Source organism: Chlamydotis macqueenii, chromosome 16 (genome assembly GCF_036417535.1).
Source record: "Chlamydotis macqueenii isolate bChlMac1 chromosome 16, bChlMac1.mat, whole genome shotgun sequence".
Lineage (NCBI taxonomy): Eukaryota > Metazoa > Chordata > Aves > Otidiformes > Otididae > Chlamydotis > Chlamydotis macqueenii.
In genome coordinates this window covers 15,751,444-15,773,917 of record NC_141571.1, presented here as the reverse complement: position 1 = coordinate 15,773,917, position 22,474 = coordinate 15,751,444, and the positions used below count along the sequence as shown (strand labels likewise).

The following is a 22,474-nucleotide window of genomic DNA, read 5'->3' as shown; positions in this document are numbered from 1 at the left end:
CCGGGGACGGGGGACAGCTGCAGCGGCGTGGCTCACTGGTGCACTGGCAGCGCGGGCAGCAGGGGGTCAGCCGTGGCCACCAGCCCCCCCACACCCCAGCACGCTGCCCCCCCACCTTGCCCTGAGCTCCCTGGGGTCCCGCACTGCCAGGAGGGTCCCTCGGGGCCACCCTGGCACAGCTGGCAGCTCCCCGACCTGTGTGCGGCACCGAGGTGGACAGGGTGCCCAGCCCAGCAGTGGCAAGAGCCCCCCTGGCCCAACTTGCCCGCCGCCGCCGCGGCCCCTCACCCCGCCACGGCCTTTCCCTGGAGAAGAACCGGCTCCGCTCCCAGCCCCAGCGTTTAATTGCAATCAGCAGAAATTACAGCACATGGAGAGGGGCTCCCCCACCACCACGGCTGCCCCGCGACGCCGTCAGCCCTGCTGAGAGCTGCCGGGGCGGGGCAGGGTCCCCGTCCCTTCTGCGGTGACAAACACGGGGGCAACACCCCCCGTCCCAGGCCCAGAGTGAGTCTGGCCTTGGAGATGCCAGCACCACGTCGGTTTTCAGCAGGGGGGGACCGCAGGGTGCCGGCTCTCCCTCACAGGTAGTTGTCCTCTTCCTCCTCCTCTTCCTCGTCCCGTGCCAGCGCCTCGATGTCGTGGGTGATGTCCGTGATCATGCGGTTGAAGGACTCGGACTCGGAGCGCAGGGAGCAGCTGTCGTAGCTGCGCACGGCCGAGGCCGAGGTGTTGCTCATGCTGCGCTTGATGCGGCCGAAGCTGTCGGTGAGGATCCCGCCCTCGCGGATCCCGATGCTCTCCAGGAAGGTCTCAAAGTACCCGATGTCTTGGTCGGGGATGAAGGGCCTCATTCCTGCCGTGGGCACCGCGAGCTTTCGGGTGACCCTGCCCGCGTGGGCCACCCCCCGGGGCACAGCTGGCCCCAGCGCCCCGCCCCTGAGGGACGTGCGGACGTGCCGAGGGTGACATGGGGCGCCCGCGGCGGGGCCCCAGACGCTCACCCAGGAGGAGGAACTTCCTGCGCTCCCCGTAGAGGTGCAGCAGCTCCGCGCAGTATTCCCGCACCGGCGTGCCCAGGCGGTACTCGCGCAGCAGCAGGGCGAACTGCTGGATCTCCTGCGGCGACAGCTTGTTGCGCAGCTGTGGGGACATGGGGACGGGTTGGGGCTGGGGGGACCCCAGCGGTGCACAGCCCTGGCCCCCACGCCCCATCAGCTGCTCCGGGGCACAAGGCGCTCAGACCTGCCCACCGCGCCCTCTCCACAGCCACCGGCACCGAGCGGGACCCCGGCGTGTCCCCGTGCCCGCACCGTCACCATGTAGTCCTGCAGCTGCTCCAGCCCCGCGCCGCTCTGGTCGCTGCCGCTGCAGGCGGTGGCCAGGCTGTGGTGGGACTGGTGGAAGGAGGGCGAGGAGGCACCGCTGTAATATGCTTCGAAGGTCTCATGCGAGCCGTCGCTGCGGGAGGACAGCGGTCAGAGGGTCCTGGCACCCCTCGTCTGCCCCCCCGCTGCATAGCAGCCAGCATCGGGCAGGGCTGGGCATCCCTGCGGCTGGGACAGGCCAGGGCACCCATCCCGGGCAGGGGCACCTTGAGGGGACCCAGACTCACAAGGAGCTGCAGCAGCTGAAGTCGGCATCGTAGCCGTACGTCCCATCCGTGCGGCAGCTCTCGCCTGGGGAGGGAGAGCCGAGGTCCGAGAGCGGGGCTGAGCCCCTGCCACAGCGCCTGTGCCCCGCGCTGTGCCCACGTACCCCTGCCCGTCAGCCCCGTGCCGCCCCGCTCGGCGTCCCCGCGCCCGGCCCCGGCCACTCACTCCTGCTGGCGAGCCAGGGCCGCGTGGGCGTGGAGGTGTAGTGGTAGCCGGCGCGGTCCACGCACTCGATGCTCTGGTCCCCGTAGATGATCTGGAAGACCTGGCAGATGAGCGCACAGGACTCCTCGGCCGCGTCCTGCAGCGGAGGGAGGGAGGGAGGGAGCGTGGGTGGGCGGCCACGTGCCGGCGGCGGGTGGCCACGTGCTGCGGCCGCTCACCCTGTTGGGCACGGCGAGGATGATGAGGTTGGAGTAGGCGTCGGGGCAGGGCTCCTGGGGGTCTAGGGGGTTGCTGCCCGCGTGCCGCCGCTCCCAGCTGCCGAAGCCGGCGCCGCGCTCCCAGCTGCCTCCGGCGAGGCCGGCCTGCCGCCGCTCCCAGCTGCCGCCGCAGGCCTGCCGCCGCTCCCAGCTGCCCGAGGGCCGCCCGCGCTGCCGCCGCTCCCAGCTGCCGCCCCGCCGCCGCTCCAGGCTGCCGCCCTGCCGGCCCTCCTGCCCGCCCCGCGCCGCGCGCCAGTCCAGGCTGCAGATGGTGTGCCGCCGCTCCATCGGGCCCCCCAGCCGCCCGCCCTCCGGCCACGAGCCCCCCGGCCGCTTCTCGGGGGGGAACGCGTCCGGCACGCCAACCGGGGCCACCTCGGGGTGCGCTCCGGCGGGGACCGGGTCCACTCCCAGGCCTGGGGCGGCGAGGGGAGACTGGGCATCAGGGCGGGGGGCTGCGCTGCCCACCCCATCTGGCCCCCAGACCCAAACCCTGCCCTGGCTCTCCCATCGCACCGGCCGGGTGGGCTGCAGAGAGCTGGGGGGGACGGGGTGGGGACAGGGGAGACCCAGTGGGTTGGTGACAGTGGGGCTGGGATTAGGGGCAGCAGGGAGGGGATTAGAGGACCACCCTGTGCGCAGGCTGGAGCTCAGCCTGGTGCAGCCCCCTCCCCAGGGACCCCGCTGATGGCGGAGCCCGGGTTTCCCAACCAAAGCGCTGGAGCTTCTGCTCCCTCTGGGGCTCCGCGTGCTGGGGGGACGGGGGACCCACGGGACGGAGGGCCCTATGGGGCAGCGAGCCCGGGGCAGTGCCCCTCTCCGGCCCTGGGGAAGCAGACCCCCGGCGAGCCCCTCACCCGGCCAGGTGCACAACGCAGGCTTGGCGCTGCCCCGGCCAGACCTGGCACCTCCCTGTCACCGCCCCGCGCCCCGACCCCCCGACCCCTGGCCCCCGGCCGGACGCCCGCACCGGTTTTGAGGATGAGGAGGTGCAGGGCGTCGTCGCGCAGGTAGGACGCGGCGGCGATCTCATGGGTGGGGATGCGCAGGATCAGCTCCTCGTTGTCGCGCCAGGTGAGCAGCAGGCAGCGCGCGGAGAGGCTGAGGATGCTGTCCTGCTCCGGCGTGGTCTGCAGCGGCAGCTCCTTCAGCTGCTGCGGGGCACAACCGGGGCACAACCGGGGTGGGCGTGGGGCGGCCGGCGGTGTGGGGCGGCCGGCGGCGTGGGGCAGCCAGCGCCCACCCTCCGGGCGGCGCTGGGGGCACCCCGGGGGCGGGGACCCCTCGTACCCTGGCCGTGTCCAGCAGCTGCAGCACCTCATCCCGGCTGGAGGGGTTCAGGGAGGCCGTCACCCACGTCAGGTGGCCTAAAAACTGGGGGGGTTGGGGGGGGTGAGACGGGGATGGACACGACGGCGATGACACACACAAAACCCGGGGCTGGGGCTGCGCATCCGCCCCCCGCCGGGGCCCAGAGCCGCCCCCGGAACCCCCCCTCACCTTCACCTCCTTCTCCACGTAGTCGTGCAGCAGGATCTGGGGGTCGATCAGGTAGTCGGGGGGGTAGAGGGGCACGGAGTGCAGCGGGCGCCGGTAGACGCTGGTGCGGAGCGCCGGCCTCCGAGCCGCCTTGGGGAAAACCAGCCGCTTGATGGGCGACACAAAGCCCTGGCAGGGAGAGCGGCCGCGGGGACGCGTCAGCGCCGGGCACCCACCCTGGCACCCGCGCACGGGGCCCGTGGGCACCCAGCACCCGAGGAGGGGCTGGGCACCTCTCCGCTTGCTGACCCCAAATGTGCACCGTCCGGGAAGTTCGGGGGGCAGCAGGTGGGGACCCCATTTCTCCCCACCGTGCCATGGGAGGGGGTGTGGGGTGCCTTGTCCCCGTGTCCCCATGTGTCTCACCAGCTCCCAGCTGCCCATGGCCCCTCGGGACCCCCAGCCCCAGGCCCACGCACCTTCTTCCCCTTCTTGGCCTCGCAGTCCATGGCTGGGCCGCGGTGTCGCCTCCCAGCACGGCCGCCCCCACCGCCCCGCTCGGCGCTGCTGCGTTTTCCTGTGTCGGAAACTCCACCAGGATGGCTGGGATGTGAGTTCCTGCCCCTCCTGGGGGGTGCTGGGACTGGGCTGGCCTGGGTTGGGCCTGCGACTGGGACGGGGACAAGATTGGGACAGGGACCAGGATGGAGACCAGGACGAGGGCCAGACAGAACTGAGACTGGGACTGGGGCTGAGATGGGGACAGGACTGGGGCTGGGACTGGGGCTGGGACTAGGACTGAGATTAGGACTAGGACTGGGACTAGGATTGGGACTGGGACTAGGACTGGGACTAGGATTGGGACTGGGAATGGGACTGGAGCTGTGGCTGGGCTGGGATCTGGGCAGAGGCAGGGGCTGAAGCAGGCTGGGACGGGACTGGAGCAGAGGCTGGGGCTGGGACTGGGGGTCCCCGCAGGACCAGGCTGCAGAGCAGCCCCTGCCCATCGCCGCTGTGGGGCTCCTGCCCGGGCCTGGAGCCGGTTCCGCTGCCCCATCGCCCCACAGCGGCCCTGTCCTTATGGGGCAGCACTGGGGGCTCCCGGCCCCCGCTGCCCCATCCTGCCCAGCTCACGCGGGACCCTGGCACAGAGAACGGCACCGGCAGGAGCCCATGCAGCGGCACCCAGCACCTCATCTCCAGGGCTGCCCGTGGGGCGAGGCACCCCGTGGGTCTGGGGGTCGGCCAGGGGTCGGGGCCTCCGGCGGGGAGGAGTTTGGCCCCACAGCCTTGTCGACGGGGCCATGTCCGGCGCTTCCTCCCTGCATCCTGCCCACGCACCCCTTCGCTGCCGGCCACCGCGCCAGGGCCAGGGCCACTGGCACCGTCCCGCTCCGGCCCCCAGCGTCCCCGAGCACCCCGGGCCGGAGGGGCAGCGTCCTGCCCCGCTGCGGAGCCTGCGACCTGAGCCGGAGGTGCCGGCAAGGACGGGTTCCCGCAGGCAGGGCTTATTGAAATGAATTTAATATCTCATGTTGCAGCAAAATTAAAAATATACAAAAAGTTTGTGGTATACAAAAAAGTCTTGGTACGGACCCCAGCCTCCCCCTCGCCCCCCGCCCGCGCCGAGGGTCTCAGAGCAGACGGTGGCACACAGAGTATTTACAGCACGTGAGGGCGGCCGCCAGGTCCCGGCACCGGGGGATGAACGTCCCCCACCGAAGGCAGAGGGGGCTGGGCCCCAGCCCAAAGCTGCCCCCCGCTCCCCAAAACCAGGACCCCCATCCCCAGTGGGAGCTCAGGCACCCCCGGAGCTGCCCCCGTCCCGCAGCACCCGGCTGGGCTGGGTCCCATCCCCTCGTCGTGGTCCCAGTGGGCAGGTGCTGCCGTCCCGGTGCTGCTGCCGGCACCGGGGTGCTGGGTTTGGCTTCCCCGCTGCACGGGGCGTGCAGGTGGCAGGGCGGCGGCGGAGCCCCGGGGCCGGGAGCGGGGCCCACAGCCGCAACCCCAGCCCCACACGCAGTGGGGTTCCCCACGCCGAGCGGGACGGGGGCTGCCGCCGCCACCCCAGCCCTAGCAGCAGGCCTGGTACCGTGGCTTGAGTGCATAGAAAAGTGTCCCTCCGTCCCGCCGGGACGGCCCCGGGTCCCCACGCACGCCCCGCGGGTGAAGGGCACGGGGGTGCCGATTGCCCCAACCGACGGCTCCTCTCTGCCCTCGAGGGGACAGGGAGAGGGGACGGGGCTGGGGGACCCCCGAGGAGCGGCCCCGTGCTGGCACCTGGTCCCCTGCACCCCATCCCCAGCCCCGCTGGCTTCCCAGCTCCGCGAGCGGGACCCGGGCACCGCACGGGGCTGCGGTGACGGCACCTGGTGCCTGCGGGGGTGAGAGCCCCCAGCCCCCCCGGCCGCTGCCCCCGGCCTTCCCTGAGGAAAAGAGACCCCCCCGCGCAGCCACCCCGTGCCCGGCGCTGCCCCCAGCGCGGCCCAGCGCCCACCGCCGCGGTCTGCCCCTTCCCGGCGGTGGAGGAGGCACCGCTGCCCAGCCCCAACCATGCTCCGCGCCCTCCTCCCAAAGGGTTTCCGAGGCTTCCAGTTAGCACCAGTTAGCACCAGTGACCCCAGCGACGGCCCGCCCCAGCCCGCTGGCACCCCGGCCTTGCAGCTACAGAGAAATCGGAAACAAAAGCGAGACGCCCCCGACACCGCGCACCCACCCGCTCCGGCCGTGCCATGGGGCCAGGGACCCGCGCCGTCCCACCGGGACTCGTCCCGGCGGGCAGCAGCCGGAGCCGTTCCCGGGCGCAGCTCCCCTACGCCAGCCCTTCCCGCGGGCGGCGCAGTGCCCCGCTGCCTCGTGCCTCGTGCGGTGCCTCGTGCGACGCCTCGTGCGACGCCGCGGTGCCTCGCGTGGTGCCTGGCGCGGTGCTGCGGTGCCCCGTGGCGTGGAGGGGCTGCCCACGCTCCCCAGCCCGCGGCACGGCTTGGCACCGCGGCGCGGGGCGGCCGGAGGCTGGGAGCCGGCGGGGCCGTTGCGGGGGGCACGGGGAAGGCACAGGGGCGGCGGGTGTGGGGGGCGAGGGGCCGGGGCTGCGCACGGCCGCGGGGTCCGGCAGCTCCCCTGCCCCCAAACCCCTGCCAGCCCCCTGCACAAGCATGCACCCCGCTTGGGACAGGCCTGGCCCGGGGGCGCGGGGTACATTCAGCGCAGGCGGGGGCACGGGCAGGGGACACATTCAGCCCCGCAGCCGCGCGCAGCCCCGCTCCCCTGGGCAGGCGGGGGGAGGCAGGGTCCCAGCGCAGGTTTATTCTGGGGAGCTGGGGCGGGGGCGATGCTGATGGGGGGACGGATGGACACGCTGCCGGGGCGGAAGGGATGCCAAACCCAGAGGTGAGGACGGCTGGGGGGGTGAATCCTGCTTTGGGGGGGCCTCGGGAACGCCAGCAGCCCCACGCGCCCCCCGCCCCAGCGGTGCCAGCCAGACCCTGCCTCCCCCAGCCTGAGCGGAGGTAGAAAATGTCACATGAAATGTCACCGTTCCCATGGAAACAAAGCTGGTGAGATGGGGGGCTCCCGTGGGGACAGGGGGGACGTGGGGCGCAGCCACCCCCTGCCACCCCAGCTGGAGCTGGGGCCCAGCTCAGCGCTGGGGGGAACGGGGCCGGTGCCCACCCGCGCGGGGCTCCGCGGGCCAGGGTCTGCGCCCCACGGGGCAGCGGGGACCCCATGGAGCAGGGACACGGCCCCAGCCCAAGCCAGGGGGACCGAGGATGGAGACGAAGGGGCTGCCCCACGGCTGGCACCGCAGGGCAGGGGGGAGGCAGGAGACACGGGGGGGCTGGCCGGACACCAGCTGTCCCCTGCCCCGGCTCCCGGGGTGACAGGAGCCCCACGTGCACCCTGGCACAGCCGCACCCCAGCCCCGCAGGCACGGGGCAGCCCCAGCACCCGTGGCCCCACGCGCTCCTCACCTGGGCCGTGCCCCTCCCCACCGTGCCCCACGCCCCCCGCAGCCACCAGCCCCCAGCCCGTGGGTGCCCCCGGCCCCGTCCTGCACCGCGCGGGGCCGCAGCACCCACCGCCTCGCGCTCAGGCACCGGTGAGGTATTTTGGCAAGGATGAGCCCCGGGGGGAGCTGGGGTGGCCGCCGTGGGCCAGGACGGGGGTCTCGGAGGCGGGAGGGCAGCGTGGGGGGCGATAGCACCAAGAGACCTCCCCGGCCCCCACCCGCCGGGTGCTCGGCATGGCGGCACGGCAGCACCCACAAACCCAACCAAAAGGCAAACGGCTGCGAAGACGCGGGGCGGCCGGGGCGGCGCCGGGAGGGCCCCGCCGCGGCCCCGCGCCCCCCGCCCTACACGGTGGTCTCGTACTCCAGCACCTCCTGGGGGGCACCGGGGGTGCGGTACTGCAGGCGCGGGGTGGTGGGCGAGGCGTACTCCAGCGCCAGGATGGTCTTCCGCAGGCGCCGGTCGATGAAGTGGGCGTCCCAGGCCGGGTACTTCTTCCTGGGCAGGTCAATGCGGATGACGGGCCCCTCTGTCCGCGGGGCGCGGGCGGCCGGCGCCGGCGGGGCGCAGGGTCTCACCTGGAAGACGGGCACGCAGCTGTCCCGCTCCCCCGGCGCCCCGTCCCGCTCCCCCCCTGTAGTCCGCGGCAGCGAGCGGGGGGGACTGGTGACGGCGTCCGCGGGGGACCCCGGCGCCGGGGCTGGCCGCTGCCGGAAAATGCAGCCCCCGGCGTGGGGGCCGAACATGGGGCCATTGGGGTGCAAGAGGCAGTAGTAGATGAACATGAAGAAGATGCCGAGGGCGAAGCTGGAGCTGACCACGCAGACGAGGATTAAGGCGTCAAAGTCGGAGATGGTCTTGCGGTCGTAGTAGAGGAACCAGAGGACGGTGAGGGCGGCGTTCTCCGACAGCGTGATGATGTAGTAGATGCACATGCGGTAGCGGCTCCGTCCTTCCTTGACGTTGAACCAGCAGAAGATGTAGATGATGCCCACCACCATGTTGTAGATGATCTCCTCCCACTTGGACATGCAGAAGTCCGTCTCGCCCTGGATGATCCAGAAGGTCATGATGCACCAGTGGGTGACGATGAAGATGCCGAAGTAGAGCTGGAACACGGAGGCGAAGAGGGCGAAGGCGATGGCACGGGCGGCGATGGTGAAGAGGTGCCACAGGATCTGCACCACCGCCCCCTTGTAGGACATGGGCATCTTGTCCTCCCGCGAGTCCCGCAGCACCTTCTGGTAGGAGGCGATCATCCACGCCAGGGAGAGCAGCGAGGCCGAGGCCGAGAACCCTGCGGGCGTGAAACGGGGAGGGGCAGTGAGAGCCTGCGGCGGCCGGGGGCGCCCCCTCCAGCCGCCCCCGTCCCCGCCGAGGGGGCCGCGTCCCCTACCCTGCAGCGGCTCGATGCTGTTCTGCTGCACCATGATGCTGAGCTGCAGCACGAGCTGGGGTGCGCTCTTCAGGAAGGTCTCCAGCAGCCGCAGCATGCTGATGTCCGCGCTCTCGAACATCATCCGCCAGTAGAAGTGGCGGCGGCGGTGCTCGGCCTGCCACCGGCTCTGCAGCCCCAGGTAGAGCGTGCGGAGGTACCTGCGCGGGGGGGGACGGGAGGGTGAGAGGAGCCCCCGCCGCCTGGGCGGCCCAGCTCGCCTCCCGCTGCCCGCGCCAGATGTGCCCCGTGACCGCGGCCGACCCGCCCCGGCGAGCGCTCCCCCCTTGATGTGGGGCCACGGAAAGGCCCCGCGCCGGGCCGCAGGGGGCTGCAGGGCAGCAGCGACGCTGAGCACGTCCCGGTCCCACCCCGAGGTGCTGGGAAGGGGCAGCTCATGCGCAGCCAGCTCAGCACCCTGCGTCCCCAGGGCTCCCCTGGCCAGCACGCCGCTGCCCACCCAGCCGTCGCCTCACTCCCCTGCCCCCCGGCACTGCCCCTGCACCCTCTCCCCTTACCCAGGGTCCGGCTCCCACCCCAGCCCGGGATCCCGCCCGCAGCCCCGCTCTCCGGCCACCGAGGGATTGGGGCTGTCCTGGCCCCCGTGTCCAGCCGCTTCTCCAAGGGGCTATTTTGGTCCCGGCTGGCGCGGAGCCCGCCCTGCCCGCCCCTGCCCCGGCTAGGACGCGGGCACCAGCTGGTCGTGCCGCGGTGCCCGCCGGAAGCTCCCGGGCGCTCGTGCCGGCGCTGCCTCGGCTCTTGGCAGAGCTGCGGGCGCAGGCACATGCCGGCCTCGGCCATCTGGTCGTCGGCCGGGGGTCAGCGGAGGTGTGCGTGGCACCGCCGCACGCGCCGGCTGAGTCACCGCCACCAGGGACCCCGGCCCACGGCACCGGGCCAGATCCGGGCACCGCGGGAGCGGCCACGGGGCCGGATGGACAGGGCATCCCCGTCAGCCCTGCCCGCGCCCTGGGACTGGATGAGGAAGAGAAGAGGAAGATGAAGCAGGAGGATGCCAGGCCATAAAGCTTCCTCCCAAGTAAAAATGCCACGCAACGCGACGGCCTCTCCGTCGGCTCCGGAGAGCGCTGCCAGCCGACTCCGCTAGCCCGGAGCGCGGGAGAAACCCTGATCCCAGCGCTTTCGGCTCCCGCTGCAGGGACGGCCGGGTGCTCCCACCCCGGGGCCGCACAGCAGGGCCATCGGCTGGGGCCACCGCGGGGCCGCTGCCACCCCACCGCCGTCCGCTGTCGCCCTCGGCAGCCCCGCCAGCTCCCTTGGCCCGCGGGAGGGCAGGGTGGGCACGCCGGTGCCACGGGGCTCCCCCGGTCCTCCCCAGCCAGGCCGATGACACCCCGTCACCGCCTGCCCCGTCCCCTCCCACCCACCACGTCCGGAGCCCCAAAAAGCCCCCCGAGAGCCGGCTGCCAGGCGAGAGGTTGCTGTCGGCACGGACCGCGGTGGCAGCGGATCCGCCCCGTTCAGCAGGTGCCCAGGGCTGCGGGGGCCAGCCCGGCTCCCGGCCCCCGCCGGCTTCTTTGCGCCGGTGTCAAAATGACGCTTTAATGGCCACCTTGGGGGGCAGCGACTAATTTTAGCCTGTGCTGCAGCCCGTCCCTCGCTGCTCGCCGGCGAAGCCTGGCACCGATTTGCACCCGGGCACCACCTGCTCGCGGCACCAGCCAGGCCAGCGCTGCCATCGCGGTGTCTGCCGGGCCAGCGCTGCCATCGTGGCACTACGGCGGCCGCTGCCCCCAGCCCCTCTCCTCACCAGCCGCCTCTCCCGGCCCCGCAGAAGGGCCTGGGGACGGACCCCCCCTCGCTGGCAGGGGACGGCCTGGGGACGGAGGGTGCGGCATGGGGGGAAGCAACTGGAGAAGCGATGCAGAGCCCGGGATGCCGCGGGGCACCCACAGGCGAACGGGGCCCGGCGCCGGCGACCTCATCCTCGCCCCGTAATCAGCCTGGCTAATTGGGCTCGGCAGCGCCGCGATCCTGCCGTCTGTGGCGCGCAGCAGCCCCCCGCGCACGCAGACCCCGCAGCCGCGCCATCCCTGCGGCGCGGCTGGCAGCCGCCGCGTGCCGTCCCCGGCTCCTCAGCCACTCAACAAGTGACCCGCGGCCTCCCCCAGCCTGTGGCGGGGGCACGATTCCCCGCCCGTCCTCCCGTCAGCTCCACAGATCTCATTAAAACGAGATTTCATCTCCCATCAACTTGCCAGAATGAAATGTTGATTCTTATTTGTTATGCATTTGATCATCCCATGGTGTTTCAGCCCAGAGAAACATCCCCACGCGCTGACAGTGCACAGCGAGCGTTTACCAACCCAGCGCCGCAGCAGCTGCATGGGAAATACAGAATCAATCACTCGGGGAAAAAAAAAAAAAATCATTTAATTTTCAAAAACCTGATGACGAGGCAGAAACCGACCGCGAGAGCTCTCAGGGCTAATTGCTCCCTCCTTTGTATTACGAAGAGCAACCCAGCAAAGCCTGTCCGGCAGGAAGGCGGCGGGCTGGGGCGGGCGGGTCTGCCAGAGCCTCGCCGCGGCGGGGCCTGCTGCCGGCAGCACCGCTCCCCAATCCCCGGCTACGCACCCCGCTTTTCGGGTGTTGGGAAAAGAGAAGCGCGAGGAGAAAAGCCCGGCCCGGGGGATAACCAGATCCGCTAATCGTCATCCTCGGGTGGAAACGGATGAGGGACCCCCTGCTCTAAGAGTGAGCGGCAGGGAGCACGGTTTTCCTAGGAGGTGACTTGGGACATCGTCCCTTTGTCCTGTTTCCAAACAAGGACAAAACTGTGTCCTGGTGCAGCCATTTTAATCCCTTGCACACCCCGCCAAGCCAGGCCATCAGGGAGAGCTCCACGTGCTGGCACCTCACCGCCAACAAAAGCCCCCACGTCTTGCCGGCCCCCGGGGCGCTCAGGGAAATGCTCCGTGCAGCCCCAAAAAAGCCCCTTGCCCCACCGGGGCCGGATGGAGGGGCTTCTCCTCTGGGTGTGCAACCGGCACTGGCTCCGGAGAGCGTCCATGCGGACGCAGTGTGCAGAAGCGCGCTGATGACAACCGACTTCAGCAGCTCCTCGCAGCGACTTTAACTTGAGATCACCCCAGAGTGAGCGCGCAGAGCCACCACGCCTTCGCAGCCTGTAGCTTTGTGGCTTGGGGGTCTTTCCCCCAGCCGGGGCTCGGGGCTGCGCAGCGATCGGTTTGGTGGGGGGGAACCTGCTGAGGTGATCGCGAGGCAGGGAGGAGGCAGGTACGCCGGGGAAGGGGGAGATGTTTGGCAAGGGGCACGGGAAGAGCCCTCCCTTCACAGGCAGCGCTCACTCAACCCTTGAGCTGCCACGTCCACCCGTGCCAGCCCCAGCCCCGCTAATGGGTTTCGCGAACTGCATTTAACTGGTCACCGAGCTAATCCCAAATCCCGCGATTAGAAGGAGCCTCAGCTGCAGCTTGAGACCAACATGTCCTGAGGGTCGGTGCTGAGAGGTCCCGCTTTAATGGGCTTAAGAGCCTCCGCGGTGCAGCAGATCAGAGAGCGCAGCTGACACCGGCGGGAGCAAAGCCCCTGACCCCGCGTTCGCCCCTGTCCTGCAGCCAGCATACCCCGAGAGCTGCCGCGGGAGCGGGGAGGGGCAGGCAGGGGCTGCCTTGGTGAGGGAAGGGCCAGGAGCCCCCCGGGCGCAGCGCCCGCTGCGCTGTGAAGCAGTCAAACGTCCCGAGAGCATCCCGGGAAAAGGAGCAGAGGAACGAACACGTGCAGACAACAACAGGGATGGAGGAGCCCCTGTGCTACCGGAGGGGAAACGGCACCGAAACCCGTGCCGGGAGCGCTGCCTGCATAGTTCCGGGGATTTGCCGTTGTCTCCACTCCCTTCCCAGCACCAGCCTCCCCGGGAAGAGCTCGGTGCCAGAGCCACGGCTCTTCCCCAGCGCCCGGCGGATGGAGCTCAGCAGAGCTGGGAGGGAGCGGCACGGGGGCGAAGGTGCCAATAAACCATCAGCTCCGGCTTCTGGAGAGTCTGCAGAGAGTCAGGCAAAGGGCCTCCAGCCTGCTCCAGTCGGCCGAGCTGCCGCTCACCCTTTCCCCAAAGCCGGCCTTTCCCCAGGCCCAGGAAGGGGACAAACTGGACAGGCTGGGGACAAAAGACACCTCCGCACCCACGACCCCACAGATGATGGCAAGCTCTGAGCAGGAGCACGGGGAGGCCCCTGGGAGGAGGATCTGAGGCTGAGGTGTTGGGAGCCAGGCAGAAGCACTCCACACCCCCTGGGATCCAGCTGCCGTGGCCAGGCAGGCTCCCCAGCACGCCCAGCACCGCCCGGTCACGGGGACAGCAGGCCTGTGCCACCCAGCCGGGCTGCAGGCTCCTCACACCAGCTCCCACCCGCACCCACAGCTCCTGCCCACTCCCACCCGCACCCACAGCTCCTGCCCACTCCCACCTGCACCCACAGCTGGGCTCTGCTGGGGACTCTCCCTGCCATGCCCACTCTGCTGGGGCTGCAGAGGGATTGATCCCCGTGCCCCTCCAGACACCCGGGCCCCTGCTGCCCCTCGCCATCCCCACCCAGTTCCCCTCAAGTCCTGGTGTCCCCACCTGTGTCCTCCGCACTGCACCCCAATATCCTCACCTATGTCCCTGCTGCACCCTGCCACTCCCTCCAGCCCCAGTCCAGCTCTGTGACCCCACTGCCTCCAGACCTGCCCCTGCTGCAGCAGGAGGATGATGTCCCACAGCAGCCCCATCCTGGCGCCCTGACCCCCTTGTACCCCCTGTACCCCCATACCTCGAGACCTGCCCCAGCTGCAGAAGGAGGATGATGTCCCACAGCAGTCCCATCCTGACCCCCTGGCCCCATCTTGACCCCCATCCCTGGATCCCCCCGTACCTCCAGATCTTCCCGAGCTGCAGGAGGTGGATCAGGCCCTGCAGCAGCCCCCTGCCCCTCCCTGTCCCCCCATCCCCCTGTACCCCCGTACCTCCAGACCTGCCCCAGCTGCAGGAGGTGGATCAGGCCCTGCAGCAGCCCCCTGCCCCTCCCTGTCCCCCCATCCCCCTGTACCCCCGTACCTCCAGACCTGCCCCAGCTGCAGGAGGTGGATCAGGCCCTGCAGCAGCCAGACGCAGAGGCGGCAGCAGCCGCGGGGCCCGCGGGCGCTGTCCTTGGTGCTGGCGGCGCTGTCCTTGGTGCTGGCGGCGCCGAAGTCGTAGACGAACCACCTGAAGCTGAGCAGCTGCACCACCAGCGAGGGCAGCAGCACGAAGAGCAGCGTCAGCCCGAACCACCACCGCTGCCCCCGCACGTAGTAGTGGGCCGCCAGCCACAGGTCCGAGGCGCCGTCCGCGAAGCAAACCAGGAGGGCGCAGAGCACCCAGCAGCCGTCCCGCAGCCGGTACCGCCGGGCCGGGGGGGCAGCGCCCCCCGCCCGCCTCCCGCCGCCGCCGCCCTCCGGGCTCTCCAGCCGCACGGCCGGGCCGCCGCCGCCGCCGCCGTCCGACTTCGCGGCCATGTTGTCGGGGGAGAGGAGGAGAAAGGAGGGAGCGGGAGAGACTTCCGGAGGGAGGACGGCTCCGCCGAGCCCGCCCCGGCAGCGCCCGCCCCCGCCGGCCGGCACCCGCCGAGCCCCCCCCACCCCCCCCTCCCCCGGCCGGCCCCGCCGCTCCCCCTCCGGAAAGGGCCGCCCCCCTCCCCTCCTCGCCGCGGGGTCCCGGGGGAGCGCACGGGGCCGGTGGGCACCTCCCCGTGCCCCGCCCCGCTGCTGGCGGAACCCCCTGGGGCAGCGGCGGTGCTGTCCGACTCCCCCCGCCCCCAAACTCGGCTCGTCCCCGCGCTGCTCCTGGGCGGCCGGGGGCTCCCCCGGCCCCGAGGCTCAGCCCCTGCTGATGGGCCCGGCCCTGGCGCGGGCCTGGACCTGCACGGCGTCAGACCCCGGGACCCGCCGGGCTGAACCCGAGCCCCGCTCTGGAGCGGGAGCCCCAGCCCCGGGGAATTCCCCGAGGAACCGCGGGGCAGGCGAAGGGGCAAGGTCTGCGGGCCGACCCGGGGCACGGGGGTTTGGGTGTGGGTGTGCCCAGCCGCCGCCCTGCTCCTCGGCTCTGCCCCACCATCTCTCCACCATTTGTTGCCCATCAGAGCTGAGATGCAGCATAGCCGGCCTGGCCAGGCTGCCCCGGGCTGGCATCGCTGAGGGACACGTGCTCACACGAGGAGCTGTGCTGTGCCGGCATCCCTGGCAGCGCCGGGAGGGAAAGGGCTCCCTGCTCCTTGGCGGGGTTTCTCCAGGGAGGGCAATCAGCAGGAAGGCAGCTCCAGCCTCCGGCCCAGAGGGACACACTCTCGCTCACCCGCTGTGTTTCAGGCCCCAAGGCTCAGCGCCGCATCTCTGCCTGCGCAGGAGCCACGCGCGCGGCTGGAGCCTGGCCCATGGCGAGCAGCACGCGATGAGGGGAAGCGTGTTTTGGCCCAAGAAACAAGGCCAGCCTCCCAGCTCCGCCTTGCAGAGCAGCAAGGGGGACCGGCACAAATGTGGGGTGGGGTCCTGGTGCACAAAAAGCGAGGGAAGGAGCGGGGAGCCGGGGAGGTGTCAGGCAGCCCAAGGGAGCAGAGCCAGGCCCTCGGCGAGGCGCTCCCAGCGCCGCGCGTATTAGCATGGGTAACGCGACTCGAGCACCTAACCTTGAGATGCGCCTGACAGATCCCCTCCACGAACACCTGCCTGGGGGAAGAGACACTCCCAGCATCCCAGAGCCTGAAGAAAGGAGCCTTTCATCCGCTGCCAGGACCAGGGCCCCTTCGGAGAAGCCACCTCCTGGCCAGCCCCAGCCCTGTTTGGGCTCAGTCCCTGGGGAGTCTCTGTCCCGACTGGGCAACGGAGCAGAGCCAGTGCCACCGTGATGGTGAGCACAGCACCGGGACCTGGAGACCAGGGAGAGACGGACCCACCCTCCTCCGCAGAGCCCGAAACACCCCTTCCAAAAGCGAGGTTAAACATCCACAGCCCAAGAACACGGGGACTGTGGTGTGAAGTCCGATTTATCTTAACAACGGGCGCCAGGAGCCACAGGAAAAAAATGAGAGAAAAAATCCTACAAACATCCCTGAAGCCTTCCCGTGCAGCTGTCAGCAGGCGGGCAGGGAGGGTTTCCAGCTGCATACATAAAAGCGCTGCAAGGAAGAAAAAGGAACATGCTGAAAGCAAACCCTGCTCCTTCCACAACAGAACACACCGCGAAGCGGAGCGGAGCAGCCAGGGCAGTGGGCGGCAGCCGGTGCCTCTGGCTGCCCGCTTCCCGGGGGAGCACAGAAACGAGCGACTGCTCCAAATGGAGCTCTGGTCCCCGGCCTGAGTCCAGCCTCCAAGCAAATGGCCTGCCCCCGGCGCCAGCTCCAGGAGCAGAAATCCATGAGGATTTGCCGCTGGCTCGGAGCTTGATGGGGGGAGAGGCCCGCAGAGCACAGCACCAGCCGCTGCTCGCTGCCCTGCGAAGGTTTTCCCGGTGCTCGTGGCTTTGTGATCCCTCCTGCCACAGCAGATCCATCCCCATTCCCATTTCCATCCCATATCCCGAGCTCTGCCAAACCCCAGCCCCGCGAGGCTGCGTCCGCGCGCGTGCAGCAGGACAGACGGCCAGCGCTTTCGCTGCCCGCAGAGCTTTTTGTCACTGTGTGACAAAAATCCAGCCCGAGCGCCAAGGCTCCCAGCGCAGCCAGGACGCTGTGCGCCAGTGCTCGCTCCCCTGGAAGCCGCCTCCTCCCAGCAGAACGCTGCCGCAGACGGAGGAGCTCTCCCGTTAACTGGAACAAATGACCTTATGGGATTAGGGCCAGTAATCTTCTGAGCTGGGTGATCTCCCTTAAGGGATTATTTGCCCACGGAAGCGTGGTCGCCGCCGGCCAGCCGCCGCCTGGCTCCCTCTGTCCCTGTCCCCTGCGTTCCTTGTGGGGCCAGCCCCGTCTCCGGCAGCACCGGCCGGAGGTTACGCGCGGGAGCGGCCCTGGCTGGGCACTGCCACGCCGAGGGTCAGCCAGCGCTTTCCGGGCAACCCGAGAGCGCAGCACCCCATGCGAGCGCGCGGCGCGTGGCCACCAGTGAGCAAGGGAGCGGGACCAGCACCCGCACGGTGCCTGGGCTGGAGCGGGAAGCGTGGCCGGCGGCTCCCAGTGTGGAACCGGGCAGTGTCACCAGGGAGGAGCAGCGCTGCTTCCCGGAGCAGGGGCACGAAAACCCGCGTCCCCCGCCACCCGCCAGCCCTGGCCGCGCTCCCTGGGCCCCTCTCCTCGCGCAGACGGGGTCTGCCGGTCGCTGCCATCAGCGCTGCGTCTCCCTGCTCCCCTGGAGCCCCGTTCCGCCATCTCCTCCTGCTCGCGGGGTGGAAGGAAGGGGGCAGAGGCCATTCGAGGGGGGGGGGGTTTCCCCCTTCCCGGAGGCAGGGTCGTTCCCGGGGCCGGTCCCCGCAGCTCGACCGCAGGCCGAGCCGCCCGGCAGCAGGAAGCGACACCCGCGCGCCCCGCCGCGTGCTTTGGGTGCACCTCCGTCGCGTTTGGGGAGAAAAAGGGGCAGAACGGCGCCGCCGAGCTGTGCGGGGCCGGGCACGCGGCCAGCGAGCAGCGAGGAGGAGCGGCCAGAGGCGCGGTGCCGGCGGGGAGCGGGGAGCGGGGGCGTAAATAATTCACACGCGTGGGGCCCCGCGGGCCGCCCCGAAGGCCGGGCGCCCTTCCGCCGGGCGGCGAGACCCGTGGGGCCGGGACCCGCGCTCATCACTCATCCACGCCCGCGGGCGAGACCCCACGCTCGCGCTGTGCCGCCAGTGCTGCGGGCGGGCACGTCCCTCCCTGCCCACGCCCACTCGCGCCCCCTGCCCGCGAGCCCGCCCACGCGTGTTTTCAGCCCCGCGCCCTGGCTCGATCCCCACTAGCTCGGGCTGCAACGCGGCGGGGGGTGAAGGGGAGGGGGTCACCGCAGCCCCGGGGGCGCGGGGCGGGGTTTTCCAAACCCCCGCGTGGGCCCGCGGCCGCGAGGGGGCGCGCTCCCTCCCGGCCCCTCCCGCCACGGAACTCACCTGCGCGGCTGCGGCTGCCGCCCGGCGGGGAAGCACCGGCGGACCGGGACGGACGCGGAACCGCAGCCCGACCGGCCCCGGCGGCGCCATGGCGCGGGACCCGGCCTTCGTGCTGCGCTACCTGGCCGAGGTGGAGGAGCTGGCCGAGGACGTGCTGGCGGATCGGCAGCAGGTACGGCCCGGCCTCCCCCCCTCCTCCGCCCCCGGCGGGCCTCCCCCCCGTCCCGCCCCGCCGGTAGCCCCGAGCCCCGGCCGCCTCTCTCCCGCTGCAGATTGTGGACCTGGACGTGAAGCGGAACCGGAACCGCGAGGCCTTGCGAGCGCTGCATAAGGACCCGGAGCCCGGCGGTGAGGCCTAGGCCCGCGCAGCGGCCGCTCTCCGGGGAGAAGGGCTGGGCGGCGCCGTCCGAGCCCTCCCCTCCCCTCCCCTCCCCTCCTCTCCCCCCAGGCCAGGCCATGGTCTGCTTCGGGAACATGTTCATCGAGCTGCCGAAAGCACAGACCAAGGAGATGCTGCAGAAGGGTAAGGCAGGCTTTGTGCACGCACCACCTCAGCCCCAATACGATTTTAGAAAAATAAACAAGTTCTGTCCCGCGCCGGGCTTCACAGCGCTCAGGCACGGGCAGATTCAGGCCGTTGCCATGGCCCGGCTGTCCTGGGAAGCACGTTTGGGCACAAAGCAACCTGGGGCTTGGCAGCGGAGGGCGGGATGGGACCCCCAGGCGGCTGGGGCAGAGCCCTCTCCTGTCCCCCCTCCACACCGAGCGTCCCACGGGAGGCTGTGCCTGCGCCGCTGAGCCCGCAGTCCTCCTCACTCCTCTCCCGCTCCTCTCAGACCAGGAACAGCTGGACGAGGAGATAAACAAGCTCCGGAAAGAGCTGCGCGTGAAGGTCAACCGCCTCTTCGAGGCTCAAGGTAAACGCTCCTGTTCGGGAACATTCGCAGTCTCTGGGAGCCGATGTCGCGTGTCAGGAGGGTCCAGAAACTCCCGAGCTCTGTGCGTTCCTGCGGCCGCTTTCCCACCGGCTTTGCAACTCCTTCCCTGCTCCAGCAGTATCCTACGGCTCCGGGCACGGAGCTGTCACCCCCCAGCCCGCTACATCACGCTGCGTGATCCCACGTCAGCTTCCAGGGCTGTCCCTGTCCTCCCCACAGCCCCTCTGGAGTTCACATGGACTGCTTCACTTCGTTTGTAGCAAAATCCTGATTCTTCTCTGTGTTCTCTCAGGTAAACCTGAGCTGAAGGGATTTAACCTGAACCCTATGACTGCCGAGGAAATGAAGCTCATCAATCGCATCCTGGAGGGCTGAGGTGGCCGTGCCATCGCCACGGCGCGTTTGGGCTGTCACCCGCGCAGCTCGCGCTGCGGTAGCTGTGGCCCTTGGGGTTTGCAGGAGGACGTTGGCGCAGCTGGAGCCCACCTCGCGTGAGGTGAGCGCTGGGAAGCGTTTGGCTCCTCAGCTGCAATGCTGCGGCTTCCTCGGCTCACAAACCTGTTCCTGCTCCTTGCTGCAGCCTGGCTGGCAGAGCTGCACGGAGGCACCGGCTGGGATGCAGCGCTGGGCAAACGCCCGTGGGCGGGGGGGGAAGTGGGATTATTAAAATCAGAGCAGCGGGGCATTCCGAACTCCGCGTGTGTGTGTTCCTTGTTGGGTTTTTATGCGAGCGCTTCTGGAGTTTGTCTTCAGAGCTGATTCACTGTTGTGCTGGGAACAGGAGTAGGAGGAATTGGGAATCCACCGCGTGCCCGAGGCACAGAAGAGGAGTTGTGCGCGCCTGCGGTGTTAAAACAAAGCCAAGCTATACAGCTGAAGCACGTCAGGAATCTCCAAGACGTGTAGGGAGGGACAGGGGGAGGCAGCGTCCCTTTAGTCTCGCTGGGAAAACACGTTCTGCTGTTAAGCTGTAAGGCAAGAGAATACAGAAACGTGGCTTTCAGAACCATGTGAAGGGATAAAACGTGTGTATTTTTAAAAAAGCAGCCTGAAGAGGGCTGAGCAGAAATAGTCACTGAGCCTGCCTCATAGTACAAGGACAGTTGATTTAACCAGTCATGGTTTCTTCAAGGGCTTTAACATTCTTTGTCTTCTACACCACCCTCCTCAGGCTGAACTTGCTACCCCAGCCTAACTCAGTTAAGACGATAAGAAAATTTTTAAAAAATTATTCGTAGTTAGTAATGGAGAACGAGTTTGATGTTTTCTGTGTACAGGAAAGTCTCTGGGTCCTTTCTTTTTCAAACTTCCATAAAGATATTTCTGGATAGAAGTTAAAAATGTTAAACACAGCGGTTGTCCTTGTTTCTCCGGCTCACGTTCTGTCAAACCTCGCACACGTAACACAGAGCCGGGCCTGATCCTGCGCTCTCTCCCCTTCTGCGCAGCCGCGCAGGACTACCCACAGCACCACTGTTCTCCGCGCTCCCTGACCGCCTTCCTGCCCACCGGGGCAGAGGCGCCTGCTCCAGGCAGCCCGGCGCTGCCTCGCCTGGTTCCACACACTCTTCGAATTATGCAGAGTTCCAAAAATACCGTTTCAGACTCCTTAAACTGAGGAGTGATTTCTGTAAATCTAAGAAGCCAGCTACCATTGCGTGATCTACATTTTAAAATTCTGTAGCTAACACCACGTACCCTAAACGTACACCTGCGAGAGGTGAGGCTGCCTGCTTTAGGCTTGCGTTGCAGGGACGCAGGTGAAAAACAACATCGACTTGTTACCTGAGCTCTCTTGCCGGGAGCGCTTTCAGAAAATTGCCTCTCTTCTGGAAGCGAGCGGCAGTACCGCGCCAAGCCCCTGTGTCAGCCGCGCTCTTACATAACCCGTGTCGTACAGCCAGTCAGCGGCTCTGTAACGTGATGGCGAGGTTATTTTTACAGTCTCGTGGCAACAGGTTTTCTGCTCTGACATGTTTCCATAGTAGTAGCAGGAGGAGGATCGGGTGCCTGCCCTCCCCAAAAGCTTTGTTTTGCGGCGCAGGGAGTGTTCAGCCCCTTTATTTTCTTACACGGTACAGAACTCAGCTGTGCAAGTGCGGGTGGGCAGCTGAGAAGCCAGCATCCCTTGTGTCAGCCACTGGGAAATATCTCATTCGAGCTTCCAAACTGAGGAACCTTCAGAAGCAGAAGGCCAGCGCTTTGCGCTGAGCCAGCAGTGTCCAGGGTGAAGCAGGAACGGCCACTGCACGTCATGAGGAAGAGAGAGTGAACCCGAGCTCAGGATCAGCGTTACGCTTTCCGCTGGGCGGGGAGATTCCTGAAAAGCTGCTTCAGTTGTTTCTTCCTGTCATCGTGGCAGCCTGCGCCGAAAACGCGAACAGGGGAGTGACATGTCACCTTCCTGCAGAGGGGTGAGGTAGTGGCCCACTTTCAGGTGAAGCTGTACTCCTGCTTTGTTACTCAGAAACTAGAGCAGGGATCAGCGTAGGCGCAGCGAGCTGCGTACTGCCAAATAAAGTTACAATACGTGTCAGCCTCTCGAAAGTACAACTTCAGAACCCCAGTACTACTTCCCAACAGTAAAACACACAACGAGCTTCGGGAACGCGCCCAGTAAACCGTCACCACAGTAACTGCAGAGCAGCTTTTGCAGCGAAGCTGGCAGATGAAGAGCTCTGCTGTGACTTAAAAAGCGGGGCTATAAACAAGACTGTTCCCACGACGCTCACGTGTTTGTTCACGGTGCCCCAGCAGCCTGGTGGCTGACACCCACTTTTGGAAAGCGTTTGCTCCTCTTGGTCTCTTAATCCCGTAAAGGCCCACAAGCCCGTTCCTGTTCTTTTATTCTGGAGGGAAAGGTGTGCGCCCTCCTCTTGCCGATGTGCAGATAGCTCCGGGCACACTGCCAGCACCCGCTAAGTGCGCACCTAGATGCGCGCCATGGCATTCTCACTCACCAGGACACGCAGGCTTCCCCTCTGCTGGCAGGCCCATCCTGCCCTCTTGGGTCAAAGCTTCTCCTTCCCCGTCAGCCCACAACATCAAACACGCGCCCTGAGGTACCTGAGCCATGACGATTATCTGTCTGCGCAGGGGAAGAAACTCCCTGACAACCAGAGACAAAGCGGGACAGCTGAAAGCAGGGGACGCCTTTCTCCTATTAATACCTGAGGGTAGCACAGTTGCAGAGTCGATCAGCAAATGCTGCAAGACAAGCTGCCTGGAACAGAGCGCTCCAGAAGCGGCAAGTGTGGGAGGCACAATGCCGAAGGCCCCTGAAAGGGAGCTCCTGTGCAAGTCCCAGCTCTGGCACGGACCCTGTTCCCTTTGCGGCCCCGTGCTGCCTTGTTTTCCCACTCTGAAGTGGCAGCACGCTTGCTCGCCTCTGGAAATCCACCGTTTAATCGCTGTAAAGGTTAGAGCGTTACGATCAGTTGCCAAGACAGACATGGAACCAGACCA

At 68.4% G+C, this 22,474-nt stretch overlaps 3 protein-coding genes across 5 annotated transcripts; 1 reads left to right on the top strand and 2 right to left on the bottom strand.

The window, feature by feature from the left end:
- Positions 1-321: 321 nt before the first annotated feature.
- CCM2L (CCM2 like scaffold protein) lies at positions 322-4,128 on the bottom strand. 3 transcript variants are annotated; one of them, XM_086760640.1, is made up of 10 exons: positions 4,036-4,128; positions 3,578-3,745; positions 3,368-3,451; positions 3,048-3,231; positions 2,039-2,493; positions 1,821-1,956; positions 1,616-1,679; positions 1,314-1,461; positions 1,005-1,143; positions 322-856 (listed from the first exon to the last, which is right to left on the bottom strand). In XM_086760640.1, exons 1-10 carry the CDS (start codon positions 4,063-4,065, stop codon positions 582-584), a joined length of 1,683 nt encoding a protein of 560 aa, XP_086616766.1. In that variant the 5' UTR covers positions 4,066-4,128; the 3' UTR covers positions 322-581. The 3 variants fall into 3 exon arrangements, with proteins under 3 accessions (XP_086616766.1, XP_086616767.1, XP_086616768.1); XM_086760641.1 differs by having other exon boundaries at positions 3,048-3,228; XM_086760642.1 differs by having other exon boundaries at positions 3,048-3,207.
- Positions 4,129-7,757: 3,629 nt separating this feature from the next.
- Positions 7,758-14,521, bottom strand: XKR7 (XK related 7). The gene is made up of 3 exons (XM_086760814.1): positions 14,082-14,521; positions 8,963-9,162; positions 7,758-8,863 (listed from the first exon to the last, which is right to left on the bottom strand). Exons 1-3 carry the CDS (start codon positions 14,519-14,521, stop codon positions 7,911-7,913), a joined length of 1,593 nt encoding a protein of 530 aa, XP_086616940.1. The 3' UTR covers positions 7,758-7,910.
- Positions 14,522-18,096: 3,575 nt separating this feature from the next.
- PDRG1 (p53 and DNA damage regulated 1) lies at positions 18,097-19,701 on the top strand. The gene is made up of 5 exons (XM_086761060.1): positions 18,097-18,243; positions 18,344-18,419; positions 18,520-18,594; positions 18,908-18,988; positions 19,302-19,701. The coding sequence occupies exons 1-5, from the start codon at positions 18,160-18,162 to the stop codon at positions 19,382-19,384; spliced, it is 399 nt and encodes a 132-aa protein (XP_086617186.1). The 5' UTR covers positions 18,097-18,159; the 3' UTR covers positions 19,385-19,701.
- Positions 19,702-22,474: the final 2,773 nt, after the last annotated feature.

Coding starts and splice junctions, on each gene's coding strand:
- XKR7 (XM_086760814.1), bottom strand. CDS start 14,521: ATGGCCGCGAAGTCGGACGGCGGCGGCGGCGGCGGCCCGGCCGTGCGG. Junction 9,163..14,081: donor CAGCTGGGGCAGGTCTGGAG/GTACGGGGGTAC, acceptor CCCCCCGCGCAG/GTACCTCCGCACGCTCTACC. Junction 8,864..8,962: donor CAGCATCGAGCCGCTGCAGG/GTAGGGGACGCG, acceptor TCACGCCCGCAG/GGTTCTCGGCCTCGGCCTCG.
- CCM2L (XM_086760640.1), bottom strand. CDS start 4,065: ATGGACTGCGAGGCCAAGAAGGGGAAGAAG. Junction 1,957..2,038: donor TCCTCGCCGTGCCCAACAGG/GTGAGCGGCCGC, acceptor CCTCCGCTGCAG/GACGCGGCCGAGGAGTCCTG. Junction 857..1,004: donor CAGGAAGTTCCTCCTCCTGG/GTGAGCGTCTGG, acceptor TGCCCACGGCAG/GAATGAGGCCCTTCATCCCC.
- PDRG1 (XM_086761060.1), top strand. CDS start 18,160: ATGGCGCGGGACCCGGCCTTCGTGCTGCGCTACCTGGCCGAGGTGGAG. Junction 18,244..18,343: donor TGCTGGCGGATCGGCAGCAG/GTACGGCCCGGC, acceptor CTCCCGCTGCAG/ATTGTGGACCTGGACGTGAA. Junction 18,595..18,907: donor CAAGGAGATGCTGCAGAAGG/GTAAGGCAGGCT, acceptor CGCTCCTCTCAG/ACCAGGAACAGCTGGACGAG.